This window comes from Primulina huaijiensis, chromosome 4, assembly GCF_012295235.1.
Source record: "Primulina huaijiensis isolate GDHJ02 chromosome 4, ASM1229523v2, whole genome shotgun sequence".
Lineage (NCBI taxonomy): Eukaryota > Viridiplantae > Streptophyta > Magnoliopsida > Lamiales > Gesneriaceae > Primulina > Primulina huaijiensis.
In genome coordinates, this window is record NC_133309.1 from 948,716 (window position 1) to 964,115 (window position 15,400).

At 35.6% G+C, this 15,400-nt stretch overlaps 2 protein-coding genes and 1 long non-coding RNA gene across 10 annotated transcripts in view; 1 reads left to right on the forward strand and 2 right to left on the reverse strand.

Annotated features, from left to right (window-relative positions):
• LOC140975935 (uncharacterized) overlaps window positions 1-15,400 on the forward strand; it is a 56,401-nt gene that overhangs the window by 7,331 nt on the left and 33,670 nt on the right. The window lies entirely within an intron of this gene.
• LOC140975091 (protein PSK SIMULATOR 1-like) lies at window positions 202-7,896 on the reverse strand. 6 transcript variants are annotated; one of them, XM_073438616.1, is made up of 13 exons: window positions 7,817-7,896; window positions 6,515-7,051; window positions 5,106-5,431; window positions 4,890-4,982; window positions 4,700-4,790; window positions 4,149-4,239; window positions 3,176-3,273; window positions 2,965-3,034; window positions 2,121-2,215; window positions 1,827-1,943; window positions 1,620-1,696; window positions 1,031-1,075; window positions 202-951 (listed from the first exon to the last, which is right to left on the reverse strand). In XM_073438616.1, exons 2-13 carry the CDS (start codon window positions 6,827-6,829, stop codon window positions 456-458), a joined length of 1,914 nt encoding a protein of 637 aa, XP_073294717.1. In that variant the 5' UTR covers window positions 6,830-7,051; window positions 7,817-7,896; the 3' UTR covers window positions 202-455. The 6 variants fall into 6 exon arrangements, with proteins under 6 accessions (XP_073294717.1, XP_073294712.1, XP_073294715.1 ...); XM_073438611.1 differs by having other exon boundaries at window positions 7,695-7,824; XM_073438614.1 differs by lacking the exon at window positions 7,817-7,896 and adding an exon at window positions 7,448-7,650.
• Window positions 8,895-13,521, reverse strand: LOC140975092 (protein-tyrosine-phosphatase PTP1-like). 3 transcript variants are annotated; one of them, XR_012174903.1, is made up of 8 exons: window positions 13,151-13,521; window positions 12,288-12,384; window positions 12,120-12,202; window positions 11,881-12,015; window positions 11,294-11,428; window positions 10,528-10,676; window positions 10,312-10,448; window positions 8,895-9,356 (listed from the first exon to the last, which is right to left on the reverse strand). XR_012174903.1 is itself a non-coding variant. In XM_073438617.1 (8 exons), the coding sequence occupies exons 1-8, from the start codon at window positions 13,373-13,375 to the stop codon at window positions 9,294-9,296; spliced, it is 1,029 nt and encodes a 342-aa protein (XP_073294718.1). In that variant the 5' UTR covers window positions 13,376-13,521; the 3' UTR covers window positions 8,895-9,293. The 3 variants fall into 3 exon arrangements, 2 of the variants coding, with proteins under 2 accessions (XP_073294718.1, XP_073294719.1); XM_073438617.1 differs by having other exon boundaries at window positions 10,312-10,453; XM_073438618.1 differs by lacking the exon at window positions 11,294-11,428 and having other exon boundaries at window positions 10,312-10,453.

Genomic DNA, 15,400 nt, shown 5'->3' on the forward strand with positions numbered 1-15,400 from the left:
AACCAGAAAAAGTTTTCCCCGAAGAGCTCCAAACCCGTGGGAAAAATTGTCATCCTACGTGCTAATGACAACTATTCTTTTAACGCATATTAATGAACTATATGGTCAGGTAAGATCTCCATACGCAGTTCAAGCTTGTTATGGTAAATGCCCGAAGACATTATCGGCAGAAGATGGTCTGACTTCCATCAACACTAAACTTAAAAGACAAGATTTTGGGAGGAGAATAAAAATCTATGAATTATGACAAAAATAATAGTACATTAACAAAAAGACCAAATATATGGCACATTCTGTACATCGACGACGAAAGATCGTGCAAAACAGAGGAACACAGCTCCTACACGGCATAAACAAGCCGAAAGACGAGCACCATAAACCGATATTTTCATGCATAATCGAAAAACTTCGGCCAAATATGAAAAAGGTTTCTCCTAATCAGACCATTCTGTGCCTCAAACCAGGTTCACTCTATCAATCACATCCAATGCCTTGCTTCGGTCAAGCTCGAAGTTTATGATAGGTAGGGAAGATGGTCGTTTTACAGGGAAAGGATCCTTCTCATTTTCACATGCTGGCGAATGGCTGCTACTCTTAGTTAGCCGATTTTGCTTGCATAATCTCATCTTTGAATTGTCGAATTCTTGACTCTTGCTTATTCCGGGTGTCAGTTTCCTTTTACTTACATCGCGAAGCATTTCTTGATCTTCGACTGTTAATGACGAGTTCGACTTGTGCGTTGTTAACTGGATTATTTTCTGATTTGGGGACCTGATTGGTGATTTTATCGGGGATCTGACCCCATTTGCAGCCCTCGATTGGGTGATCAGATGATGAAGCCAAACCACCAGATCAAGAATGTAAGCTTCGGTTTTCTCCTTATCCGCATGATGCAGCGTTTCAATACGAAGTAGATCAGTCTGGCCAGTAGGTTTACTGTTCATTTCGGACCTAAGCAGAGCGAAGAATTCGATAAAAAGGAACAAAAAGAGGGTAGCTAAGAAAAAAAAGACAAGAGAATTAAACTCACCCGGTATTCGCCCATTCTCCAACCCAACCAAAGCCATGGTGTGCCCTGTTAAAAAAATACCGCATCATAAAGATGTGCATAAGTACCCAGAAAGGGAAATTAGAATAGAAAACAGATGGATAACCTTCATACAAGAAATCATATGGGAAAGAGAAGGAACAAGAACTGGGATGGAACCAGAAAAGGTAGAACCATAGAAGACAAAGTTTTCATGTCCTGTTTACTTAAAAACGTTAACTTCAGTCCACCTCACTCAAATTGTTCATTTCACCTAGGTGTCGTTAGAAATCAAAGAACGTGCTCTGAGATCACAGTCGATATTATTAAATCTATGTTGTATGTTTGATACGATTATTGCAATTTAGTTATAGGAATATTTCATAAATAATCATCCTAGATATTTTCACACGTGTGAGAATAGAGATATAGCTCCTCATTGGGCATTGTGTCGTGAATGTAGACTTTGATGATCCAGCCACATAAATCATGTAGTGAGTTGCATTCTCAATTCACTATATTTCTACTATTTTAAACTCGTCGATTATTTAGAAAAGGTAAGGAGGAACTGATTACAAAAGCAGCAGTTTACTTTGTTGTATTGGTGGCCATGGGGACAAGCCACTGCAAAGTTTTCTCCATTTCTGCTTTGATCTGTGGTACTGCCAACTGCAGAACGTCAAGAAGCAGAATGCGTAATTTCTATGCAGATGAATAAAGATCAACAAAACAGTTTACAGGCAATAAACAAAAAACAAGTAGCTGGGAAAAAATTGGTTCATTAGAATGATGAAAGTACCTCTTCCTCGAGATGAAACGATTGTAATCTGGGGCGCAGAGCTGATTTTATACTGGGAGGGAGTCCTTGGTATAAAGCATCTCTTGTACTTGATGGCACCGAACCTGACCTTGTCACCTGATTAAAATTAGAAAAATTATCATCGTCCCTTACATCCTCGAAGGAAAACCAAACAAATGTTGGACAAAAATTATTGGTAGTTTGTTATTCAAGTCCATCACTTCTTCTTGTAAATTCTGCAAACTCATAAATATATAAAATCTAAGGAATTCAAAAAGAAATGTGACAACTCACAAGAGTATCTATCTGTGTGATTATATTTGCATAATGCAGAGAAAGTCCAGCGGATCCCAACTTCTGATGGCTGTTTTTCGCTGGCTTATCTCCATCTACAACAATTAACTCCTGATAAATATGGTGTGTTATGAATAGTTCTACCTGGACATAAAATGAACCATGATAACTGGACCATGGATTTTTTGGGAACACACATAAGTATGAAAAAAAGACCTCAATGTACAATTGCATCATTTTACGAAGATACTTGATCATAAAAATGACTAGAAAATCATTTTGCCAACAAAGAATAAGAGCAACAGCATCTCTTGTTTTTAACATGTTACTTCATTTAAAAAGGATCTGGAAACATTCCCATTCTGGCCACTAAGTGAACAAGTATATACCAAACTTTTTACGTCTAGGAAGGGCTCTGAAGTAATTAATGGAAGATTCCATTTTTCGATTCCATAGTGTTAAAAAAAATCACGTACGGATTAAAAATTCTTATATCAGAAGAGATATTATATCACCAACCATCATTAGAGAAGAGTATACCATTTGAAATAATCCATTTTGAGGTCACTTTAAAATCATTGGCGTTCCTTGTCCTCAAACTTTATTAAATGAGCCCTCTCAAAACCTCTTGACCATTTTAAACTTGTTGAGAACATAATCAAATTCACGTGTGAACATTTTGAAACAGACAAAAAAAGATCGTCAAAATTTAAACGTACACTACGAAACAAATACACAATCAAGAGTAAATCCTTTCTCCCATTTAGCATAAATATAGGTAGGATCTACAAAAATTGCTGACAGATAAGGGTTGCAAAGATGCTGAAGTTTCTGAACACATTACCATAGCTACCAAACGCAGAATGGATCTCCAAATGGAGAAAATGAACAATGTCAGCAAGCTTCTCCATTACCTAAAAATAATATTAAATATGCATGTTATTAGCTCGTGTATAGATTTTTTTACCAGACTTATTAAGTTAATGGTTGTTTTCTGGTTAGAAAGCCAGTAGACAATGAACACCCAGAAGAAAGCTAAAATTACTAAGCGATACCTCCTCCAAGATTTTAGACCACAGTGACTTCTTCTTCAAACTTTTTACATGTTTCTCTTGACTTTTCAACTCTGCTCTTAAAATTGCAAGGCTCTCACCTTCAGTGCAGCAAAAACGGATATTAAAACATGGTATGAAAAAATGACAGAAGTATGAAAAACAATGTAAACTTAATGTAAGGATCAAGAAATAGATATTCATAGCGGACTCCATTAGAAATGTATACTAGCGCAACATAAAGCATCAGAAAAGATTCATTTTAGAATTAAAAAAAAAAATTGTGCGTGGAAAACTTTGCGCCGCTAGGACCAAACATTCAGAAGCCAAGACTTTTCCCCACATGCAAATATCTCTATAGAACATTTCACATCAGTCACTTTGCAGAAGAAAGACATAACCTAGCGATGCAGTGTTCATAAATGTTATAGAAGCTTATCAACTACATAAAGAAAAAGTGTAAATTCCATATATTGGAAAATATGATTGCTAAAAATAATCCAGATAAAAACTACAACTTGTAAAAATTTTAGCAAGAAGGCAAAATCTGATCTTGCATGTGAGCTAGCCAAAACTATTAGTAGCCCAGGACAGTGTTAAAGTAGCCAATCTTCAGCTTGCGAACAAAAATAAAGAGAAACTTCAAGAACTTAAGGATCTATTGACACTTGGAATACTGGGATATTGTGGGATTATAAAGAGATGAAAGATGGGGATGTGACCCTTATTATTGATCATATTAATCTCTTTAAATCAACAGCGTGTCAAGTCAAGTGAAAGTAACTGTATTCCTAAAATTTAACAGTGTCCTAATGTCTCTTAAATTTTAGAGCATAATACAGAAAAATAACTCCTCAAATTTCCACCCTGACTCAACTTATTCAAGCACCATTTAGCAGCTAAACTGTGGTGATTTCAAAAGGTATAATTAGACATTATACTAAATGAACAGTCAAATCAATATGACAATAATTACCTCTCTGTCCAGTATTAGAGTTCTCTTCTTGAGCCTTGCGCCGACAGTCTTGTTCAAATCGGTCCAGAGCATGCAATTCGTGGTATAGTTCCTGAAATCTAATAATATTAAGCATACTTTTCGAAAGTAAAAATACACAGCAAAATAGTTGGTACTGAACCTATTCTTGTTCACATTCAGTAACCAGAACTGAGCTTTAAATTCAAGAATGAACTGCTGTGAGACTTGACATGAATGTGAATCCAAAAACAGAAAACTAACAATACACATACATCCGACATAATATTAGCCAATTGATTCCTATCTAAGTCAAGGTTAGGACATTGCATATTATCAGTATTCTTGAGGGCATTTTTAATGACATCATTAAAGAACTTCAAACATTTAGTTTTCAATAATTAGCCATCCTATATACTGATAGACGGAACTTCCATAAAGAAAATCCGCATTTGAAACGATAAGATAAACATGGAACTAAAGTGGAAAAAAAATAAACATTTGAAGCGATGAGATGAAAATGGTAACAAATTGGCAACAATGAGAAAACTTACAGCAGTGTACTGAACCATAGTCATCAATTGCTGAATCTCATTTTCTGCTTCTTCTTTCAATTGGTTTAGAGGCGTGAGTTCCGTCACCAACCTATTATCAGAAAACAGAATTAAGCATCATGCTGGAAACCAGATTGATGGATCAAAAAGAAAGTAATTAAGCAACTGAGGAAATGCTATTTGAAATTACTTCTCAAAGTAGCGGTCCAAGTTGTGCCACTGGGGATCCTTGCATCGATTTCCGAAACGAACAATCTCTCTAGAAAAGACTTTTAATTCATCTCTGAGATATTTGTGCACTCAAATAAGCCACAACACCCCAAAAAAACAAAGAAAGCAAGAAATTCATATTGTGCAGATGCTTAATGGGAATTTATAACATATATAACCGTTTATAACATAATACCTCTTGTCATATGCCGCAATTCTCAGGAGCTCATCCACATCGTTTGCAATTAAGTTATTCACACCTTCAGATCGGAGAACCACTTCTTTCAAATGGTTAATATTCTCCTTCGAAAGGGAATGCATTAAATTAGCACCTTTGACTATGGTGTTCGCTACTTCAAAAGCCAGAATAGAAATTTTAATTCCTTTTGTTCCCATCCCGGCTGCAAAACCGCCACTAAGGTTCAAGTTAGTCATGCTACTGCCAAGTGTATCCAACACATCTACTGCTTTTCCAAGCCCAGCAGTACCTGCTCTGCCCAAAAGCGAACTAACTTCTGAGACCTGGTAAAATTTAAAAGAATACATGTATTATTATATCCAGCAGAAACAAGAAAATACTACATTCAACTGCCAGATGAACCAATTGGATGAGAATCACAAGGAGCCATTTTATTCAACGAGAAAAAGGCTTACACTTTCAAAAGGTTTTCCTATTTCTTTAATTAATAATGTTGGAGTCAATAGTATTAGACAATATGAGAAAAAAATGACATTTGTATAAGACAACTTTAACTTCTGAATGCCGTGGATGTTTATTATAAATGCCTTTAATCAGATCAAGGTAAAGCCGTAAGTCTTGGGTTTGATTTATGTTTCCATGCATTTAGCCACCGAAAAAGAATTCATATGTATGCAAATGAATTTTAAATGCCCCTGCCATTTCAAATAGCTCAAGGTTTAGATGAGGAAATGATTCGACAAAAAATCTGGGATGCCAGTTCGCTTATCAATTATTCTACATGGGGAAATACAAAAACAATCCAAATCATTATTTTCCACCAACAGATCCCAAAACTTCATCATTACAGTAGGCCATCAATTAACTCATTGTTTGCAACTCTATCTTAACTTCTTTCAAAGCAAACTTGTCTTAAAAATGCTCTGATCGCACCGAAAAATTAAGTCTTCTTTATAAAATCTTTACTGATTAGACTTATGGATGGAACTTCATGCACTGAACATGTTCAAGCCTGACGATTTCAATTCTCTCCACGTGACCTCTATTGTTCTCTCTCACCATTTAAAATTGATCTGGACAAGCTTTTGGAAAGCAATTCTAGATTTTAGCTTTCAACAGAAAGAAGAATTCCGAGTAATTTGTCTTCCACATTCTCTACATGACTGTTCAATCTATCAGAAGTGATAGATTGAATTTATCACTGACAGAAGCATGAGACATTATGTTGGGCAAAAGCTATTCTTGGTCTTACAGCAAGAATAATCTTTGCTTGCACTGGCAGTTTTTTTACCTTTAACACCAAAAAATCTACATTCGTGTAAATCAGATAATCCAATATAATGTGGCAAGATCCAAAACCAGAATAACTGGTACAGAAAACAAAATGATACTCATAGAGTACAAACCTTTCCAATTGCTACTTGCTTGGACTTTGTTGATCTAGATTTATGTGACAACGCCCTGGATAAACGAGGGATCCCATCACCAATATCATCAATATTTGTTCCATGAGAGAGAGGCCCCACCTCTGGGAATGAAAAGGGTTCTCTCAATGGCTTTTCTCTTACTTCCATATCTTCTGCAACATTATTATCTCGGATATCCAATCCATGAGACTGATAAACTATTCCAGAGCCATAAGTAAAGTGGCCATTAACATGTGGAATTGCACCAGCCAATGCACTGTCCTCGGTGGACCTTCTTGAGCAAATCCCACCCATTGCATACGTAATTATCACAACATTATATCCGCACGATCATCCAAACAATCAGAATTCAAAGGCAGCAAGATACTCGTTCAAAAGTAATACCAGTACCAGAGCCAGTAATTCAAGGAGATACTGAATTTAGCCCTATCCATTCACCTAATTCAAGTTTTAATTTCACCATCGGAGAAGTTAACCAGAGTTACGACCATTACAATAGGATCCGGCAAGTTCAAGCTGCAAATCAAGAAATGAGGACCGATCGAATAAACATCACATCAGAACTAATATCTAAAAGAAGAAAAAGAACGTTTTACATGAATCAGTAAATGCGAGTCAAACTCGTAATACCTATCATCAGCATATCGCAAACCCAAAATCAAAAAGTGGCCTAAAATCACAGGTAAAGTCCACAGTACCAGTCAAAAAACCCAAATCAAGCGACAATCCCCAAGATAAGGTAATAAAAACCCAAACTTTAGTTCAACAAATCGAACCTCAAACAGCACGCAAGAGAAACTAACAGCCAAGAAACCAAAGTTTTCCCACTAACAAATATTTATGCACACAAAAGTTCCAAATGCATTCAAGCCGCAAAAGGAGGGGTTCTTACTCGGTAAATATATTAATGACACACAAAGAAAGATAAAGATGACGCCTTGGATCTAATAGGGAAAAAGAAAGATTCTTGTCTGCGTCTCTTTCTATTCAACAAGAATTCTTGTACTTGTACATACAGAAGATTCAGGAAAAGAGAAAAAAGAAAATCACAATACAATGATGATGATGGGAAACGAAAAGGGCTCGCAGATAAGCAGTCTATGATATAATATATATTATATATATAAGGCTTGTATCTATATCTATACATACAGCATACTTTAGGAGCAGAAATGAGACAGACGAGGTTGGGGCCTTGACCCAATTCAAACCCATCAAGGGCCTCTCAAGTAAATCAAGAAAATTAAAAAATGAGTAGATTTGCTTCACAGGGGCTCTCACTTTTTCCCCATAGAATCGAATTCACACTGCCAAATCAAATGCATCATAACTCAAGTAGGTTAGAAATTATAGAAGCCACCAACTCTCTATTTTTGTAATAGCAAAAATTTATTTTAGTGTTCCTTTTTTTCCCCTTGTTTTTTCACTTTTACAATTTTCTTTTCCGTTCGAGTCAACCGCAAGAAGTGTAAATATCTTCTTATGTAAATATGATGATAAGCAGCCAAGTCAAGTCTATCATGCGTGATCACCATTCCATAATCGTCACGCGACCATTCACTATGATTTTTGAGAATAACATACAAAAATTTGGTTCAAAAACTAAAATAGCACAAGAATTTGAAATCTTTTAGTATGTTTTATTCTGAGTAAAACAGACATTGAAATATAAAATACGTGAATCACTGACAAACCACTCAAATCATGCATTTTAAAAATTAAAAAAAAACTAATAAATTGTTAAATTTCAGAATATAATTGACAACTCTTTCAACTTATAATATCATCTTTTGAAAGTTGCCCAACATGGTAAAAAAAAAATTTATTCGGTGAAAGAATCGTTTGACTATTCGGTTTTTTGTCCAAATATATAATAATATTGAACGTATAAAAAAATCAAAGCAAAGGGTATGTATGGTCTTGTTATTTTACTTGCCATGGACGCTTTATATCATTTTGATGATAACGAATAAAAGTTACGTCCTATCTAACCTTGTCAATTTTTCATTTTGAAAAATACAATCTATAATATATTTTAATACACTTGCATGGTTCATTTTTTTAACCAAAAAAAGATTGCCCGATTATTTAAAAAAAAAAATGACCAACTCTAGTTTTACAATAATCAGAATTGAAAAATAATTTTGACATCATTTCCTTTCAATTTATTATATCATTAATCATCTCATCCAATAGTCGAGTTGTGCCGCCCAATGGTTTAGAATCCTGCTTAAATGGGATGTTACACAAAGGTAACATATATGATACATTTCACCTTGCTAAAATTACCCATGATGTCATACTATATTTGAATGCAATAACTACTAAATGGAATGTACATTGCTCCATTACATCACCCTTACTGTCACATGAAAATAATTCCCATTGAATAAGAAACCACATAATTCAAAGCTTCAGGAGCTTCTCTTACAGCAAGGTCGAGAAGTTAGTACATTAACAATGAAACGTTTCGTTAACAAGACAACGAAGCTTGCCTGGTCTTTATAGAAACTAGAGATCCTTTGATAACCAGAAAGACTATTATTTAACGGTTTGTAATGACATACACGACTATGCAGCAAAGAATACTACACCCAAAAGAAAGAGAAGAAATAGACCAGTTTATTTTCAGTTAACCGAAGACTGGGAGTTTAACGGACAGTAAATGGAAGTGGAGTCCTCAGACAGTGTACGAGGACGATTTGAACTTTGAAGCATGAAGCTGTTAAAACTTCATCATGCACAACTTAAAGAATTGTTATCTGAAAGCATTTTTTTCTAGTTCATCAACAATGACATCATAGCAGAAGAGATACTGCTCCTGCAAATATAGTAGCCATTTGTCAGCAGAATATGTTATGGATTCACATTAGAATAAGAGATTGCTAGTGTAATAATAATCTTAACAGGGACTCTTATGCAGTAATTTTATCAACATCTCGACCTATAGCAACCCTCAGTACCTAGCTGAAAATCAGAGGACTTGAATTTGCATCCGCTTTCGTTGTTAGAAGAGGTAAAATTCGAAGTCCCAAATTAGAACGCTAAAAACAGCCTCTTAACTTATACTTTATGAGTGACTGATACTTGATAGCGATACACTCAGATACACTCATACATTACATCAAAATTTAACAAAGACAGACCAATTTATATAAATGAATTTTGCGTGAATTAAAGATCTCGCACTGGGGGTGTGGTTTTGGGGAAGGAGTTTTGGTAAAATAATTTGGAAGAACTATTCGAGAAAGCTATAAGTGTCAATTCGAAATAGCTACAAGTGCCAAATCATGTCTGAAACAATTTTGATAAAATTGATCTAAAATTTTATAATAGAAAATTTTAGATTATCATGATAAAATACATGGATGGGGTATTTTTTGAAACTGATGAAAAATTTAGGAACACTAAGAGGAAATTATGGCCAATGGACTCATTGTGTGCTTTGGTTTTAGAAATAGCCCTCCCCATATATTAAAATATACATAGAAGAAGGCTCTATTGAAAAAAAAACACATACAGTAGGGCGTTTTAAAAAATTCTCTCACACTAACAATAATGCTGGGAGACAAAGGTGGGATTGGTTCGGGGGAAAGGAGATAAAAATGAATGATATAATGTTGCCGTGGAATGCTCATCCACGAACAAATTGTACTATCCAAGTATTATAATAAAACTAGTTTTCTATAAAAAAAAAAAAAGATAGACAATTTATTTTAGACTTCTTACTAATATTTTTAAATGGCGAGTATGATGAAGTATTAAGAGAATTTTACCAGTGTCTGAACCATTCCTATTCGCTGTGACCTAAAAGTGGTTATGGTGTTCACAAGATCCAAAGCAGTCATGTCTCCAGCAAGAACTCTTTGGATGGTATTGTGAATTGCACAATAAGTACCTGTTCTACCAATACCTGCACTGCAAAAAGGAATATGTGTCAGACAAAATAATTTGTGAAGATCGCATTTCAAATGCCACAGCTGAAGGCAGACCTGCAGTGCACGACAATTGGCCCAAGATCAGGAGGAACAGTATATATTCTATTGAAGATTTCACGTACAGCAAAAGTGTCCTTCGGAACTCCATGATCAGGCCATTCAGGATACTGAATGTGCAAAACAGACAACGGAGGCTCCTCTGACTGAAATAGTAAGAAGAAACACTTATAAAATGCTTCATTTCAAACGAGAGCAAATTTGTTTTATTGGGAGGGGGGCAAGGGCTAGTCTTAATTTTGGTACAGAACATAAATATATAGGATGATCAGTGATGAAGTCTGATGGGGACAGGATTCCATCTTATATTTGCTGAAAGGTATAATGTCGGAGCAAACCAAGTCACACGAAATTAAACTCTCAAACATTTCCCCACCTATTTTCATACTGTGGAAAATGTTTCAAGGTCATTACTAAAACAGTAGAAAAAATGTCAGTGAGGTTGGAGGTCCAATTATGATGGAACAATTGTAAGAGGTGATTTCTCCATCTTTATTTCCAAATCTCACACCTGGGTGGCTCAAACCCGTGATCATACCAACTCTTCACTTGAGCTAGCCGATTGACTACCAAAAGTGATGGTTAACGGATGATTACACCATTATGAAACTACAACTTCGGTAACCTTGACAGATGGGCATTCTGGATTTTTCGACTTAACACTTTTAAATATTTGTATCATATGGTCTCTGATTAACATATCACCACTTGTATTGCAATATTTTTATAATTGTTGATCACATCAACGCCAATGGGACTTGACCTCTTTGTAGGACACCTCTAAGCATCGCACGATCAATGAAGCATCGGTCGTTTGCATCCACTTGGTGACGATGCATATGTTTCCAAATTCTTTAGGCCCATTTTCCGCTTGGAAATAATCACCACATTTCACTGTCTGCATGAGTATTACTAAACAATGAGGAATGGCACAGAAAATTTATCAAGGAGGCCACGTGAAGCAAATAAGCATTTGTGTTGATAATCAGTAGGAAAAAATGCACCTAAATTGACACGATGCTTACAAAAAAAAATATTTTTCAACATCAATTAGAAAAAATCATTGGACAACTATAAAATTTTGTAGACGCTTACAGAAGAATCTAAAAACTTCAAGTGGATGTCAAACGAACCAACATAACAATGTGCTTCACCCAAGAAAGACATGCGTTTTTCTAAAATTCCACTGACAGGCGGAAACAACTTCGAACGTTAAAGAGGTCCAAGTGAAGAATAAGAAAAATAATGCAACATGATCAATACTAATAACAATATAGAAAAAATCATTTGCGATGGAAACTATAGGGTCTAATCTTAGGTCATGATGATCATAAAGATTGGATTGTTCACCTGGTAATTGTCAACCAACCGGGTGAGCATAAGTATTACAGGGCAGCGGTATTGTATTATCATTTCCCAGAAGTCTTCATAGGTGTGTGGCAGTGGACCTTGAGTCGCAATAAACCCAGAAACACTTTCAGAAGTCTGCAATAATTAAAAAGAATCAATCACAAATGTATACAACTAGATACCCAAGCACTCCCATAAGAGTATGCCACAAAATTGCATGTCAAATTCCAGAAAAGTACCCTGACAAAACTGGCATTGATATATCCCCTTGCAGATGGTCTGTAATGTTTACATTGCTTCAAAATGACCCGATTATCGTCAACTGCAGCAAAGAATTTCAGGAATTAACATACCACAAAGGCGAATAGACAACTTTAAGAAACTTAAAATATTGTAGATCAGCATACACGGCAATACATCAGTGTATCGGTTCTTGCTGTGATTTGTGCCGTCCAGAGCCACAGTGCATCTATTCCTCATGTCCAATGCTCTCATCCTATTAGCCTGCAGTCAAACCACCGTTCTACATCTTAGAATTAAGCAAAATAACTCGACAAGATACATCAAAACTTCATTGTCCATGTCATAGCAGAAGGAAATGTTCAAAGAAACAGATAAAACAAAACTGATGGGATTTCCTGTGGCAAGAGATTTTCCCTAAGTGTTTCATTATATGATTTCAGAATCTCCGTCGCAGCACAAAGTCTAGTTCTGAATTGAGTTTCTTCCAGAACAGAACGCGACCAAAGGAACAACTTAAGTTCGCTCAGTTCAGGAATGAGAAAACCATCCATGCTGTGATACACTCATTTCTTTCGTCGACTCTCTAACTACTGAATTATCCTTTTGTTCCCCATTTCACTACTTCATGCTCCCTTCTCCTTTTTTGAATTATGGTCAAGGCATATCCAAAAATTTGCTTGAAACTCATATTACATAGATCATTAAACGTTAAATTTGAGAGTTCTGAGGCCTCCACCGCTGGTATTTTCGCGCCCATCACACTATCGTATATTATCATAATTAGTGATCATTAAGCTTCAAATGAATTTCAAAATAGGCGGAATTAAGGAACTTCCCAAGCATATCAAACTTCAATCTCGTTCTTTCCAATAAAAAGCAAGTGTGATCTTAAGTAACTGAAATTTGAGTACTCAATACTAGCTCAACATCGAGCTCATTAAACCATCCAAATACCATACGATAGATAACTCAAATTAAAGGAAGAAACCATATCCTGAAAGAATGAGAACGAGTAAAATTTATCTACCTGCAGGATTTGGAACTCCTGACGAATCAATTGGGGAGAGTTGAATTTCTTGGCGCTGAAGCATTGAAGTGCTTCAGAGCAGTAGCGGATCTGGTCTCTGGTGAGGCGGGGTCCCGGCATCGTCAAATCCGGAGAAAAATCGAAGGACTTGGCCGCTGCAGAAGGTAACGTCGCGGTACCAGAGACAGTTGTCTTGGATGAGAGGTCCTTTCCGGCAGTGTTCATCACCGATCTCCGCCCACGACGGCACTTCGTGGCGGCGTTACCCGTGGATTGCTCCGAGGATTTGGAATCCACTGTTTTTCGGATCCTCCGTTTTCAGTTTTTCGGGTCCCCGATCGTCACTCTCTCTCTCTCTCCTTGTCCTACTCTTTTTATTATTTATTACCTCGTACGTATTTATTAAAAATACTTATTTATTTATTTTATTATTAATTATTAATTATTTATTAATTATTAAAAAGGCATATTTAATTAAATTAATTATATTTCTGTTTCATTATCTTTTATTTTATTTTCTGTTACTATATAATATATAATATAATTAAAAATATGACTATCATTGCCAAAACGAGAATACAACATCCATGACATGACATGATTTATCAACATAATATTTAATTTTTCTTCGTGAATTGAAGATTCAATGTATATCTTAACCAACATAAAATTTAAAAGATTGAAAAAGTCGTCTACACAATCCTTAATTGGTGAACAAAATATTTTGATTAATTAATTAATTAATTTTTTACACGCGTATTGTGTGTGCCAACACTACTAGTATTTAATATCAATACTATATTATTAATTATTTTGAAGCGCCTATAGTAACTAACTTTTGGTATCATACTCTGTTTTAATATTATATATATTAATAAAGTGTTAAAACTTTAATACAAGTCATATGTGATTCAGCGAATAGAGTCTTTATTTACTAAATATTAGGTTGTAGGTTAAATTCGAGAGCCTTTGAAAAACTGTTAGACGTGTCATTCACACACCAAAAATATTTTATTCCTATTTTGCCCCCAACATGCTATGATTTTGGTATGCTTAACGAGAGAACTTCCACATAGTTGTTTTCAATATTTCAAAGCTATTGTTACTCAAAAGGCATTGGGTGCGAGTGAATCTTAGGAAGTCCGTTTAAGATCACCAGTTTAGAGCTTTTGATCCTTTTGTCCCGACAAACTCGATCATTTTTGTTCGTCTTTGTAATTAACCGAGATAATATAAGTTGATGCAAGAGATTTCTGCAAACATACCAATCAGTTCGTATGTTGCTCAAATTCTTTATAAGATAAAATATATAACGCCCAAGAAATTTAAACCACCATCTAGATCACATGATGAATATAGTGCGGAAGATTCAATTATCCACTTATCGAAGTGAATCGATGAGCAACTACAATGAACCGCAAGTGATGAAATCAAAGCAATAAATAACACAATGATATATAGTGGTTCGGATCAATGTGATCCTACATCCACTTGACCAAAAGGTCTTTATCAACCAAATGTTTCAAAAGTTTTCAGAAGAAATCTCACAGCTCACTTTTCAATGCATACATGAATGGTGATCTTTCTCTCAAGCTCTCTCTATTTGCTAACTAAAACTGATTGAATTTAAAAGAAAATTCACCCCGAGCATGGTGTATGATCTTCCTATTTATGTAACCGGCACATTTCTTCCTTTATGTCTTCTGTTGTTTTTGTTAGGCTACTTTACTTGAGTCAAGATTCTCTGCTTCAGCCTTCTTGTTTCACCCTTGCACCCAACTAATTAATTCACTTAGTTTGTAATGTGAATAAGTAAGTCAATTCCTTCAGATATCCACCCTGGTTGACTTATAAACTCTGGGCCAATACTTCAGTAACTACTTATACTCCTCGAATTCGCCAACACTGACCTGTTCTAGACAGTGTTGGAACTTCAATATGCTTGGAATAGGATTGGTTAACATCTTCGCAGGGTTGACTTGAGTTGATATTTTCTCCAGTTCCACTTCTCCTTGCTCCACGAAATTCCTCATGAAGTGCAGCCTAATGTCAAGGTGTTTTGTCCTGTCATGGTGCATAGGATTCTTGGTCAAGTGCAGGGCACTTCGGCTATCTGAGAATGCTTTTACACCTAGTTGTTTTCCTGTTAGCTCAGCTAAAATACCACTCAACTAGATAGCTTCCTCTGTTGCCACTTTTATAGCAACACACTCTGATTTTGTGGTAGATAAGGCCATTATGGCCTATAGG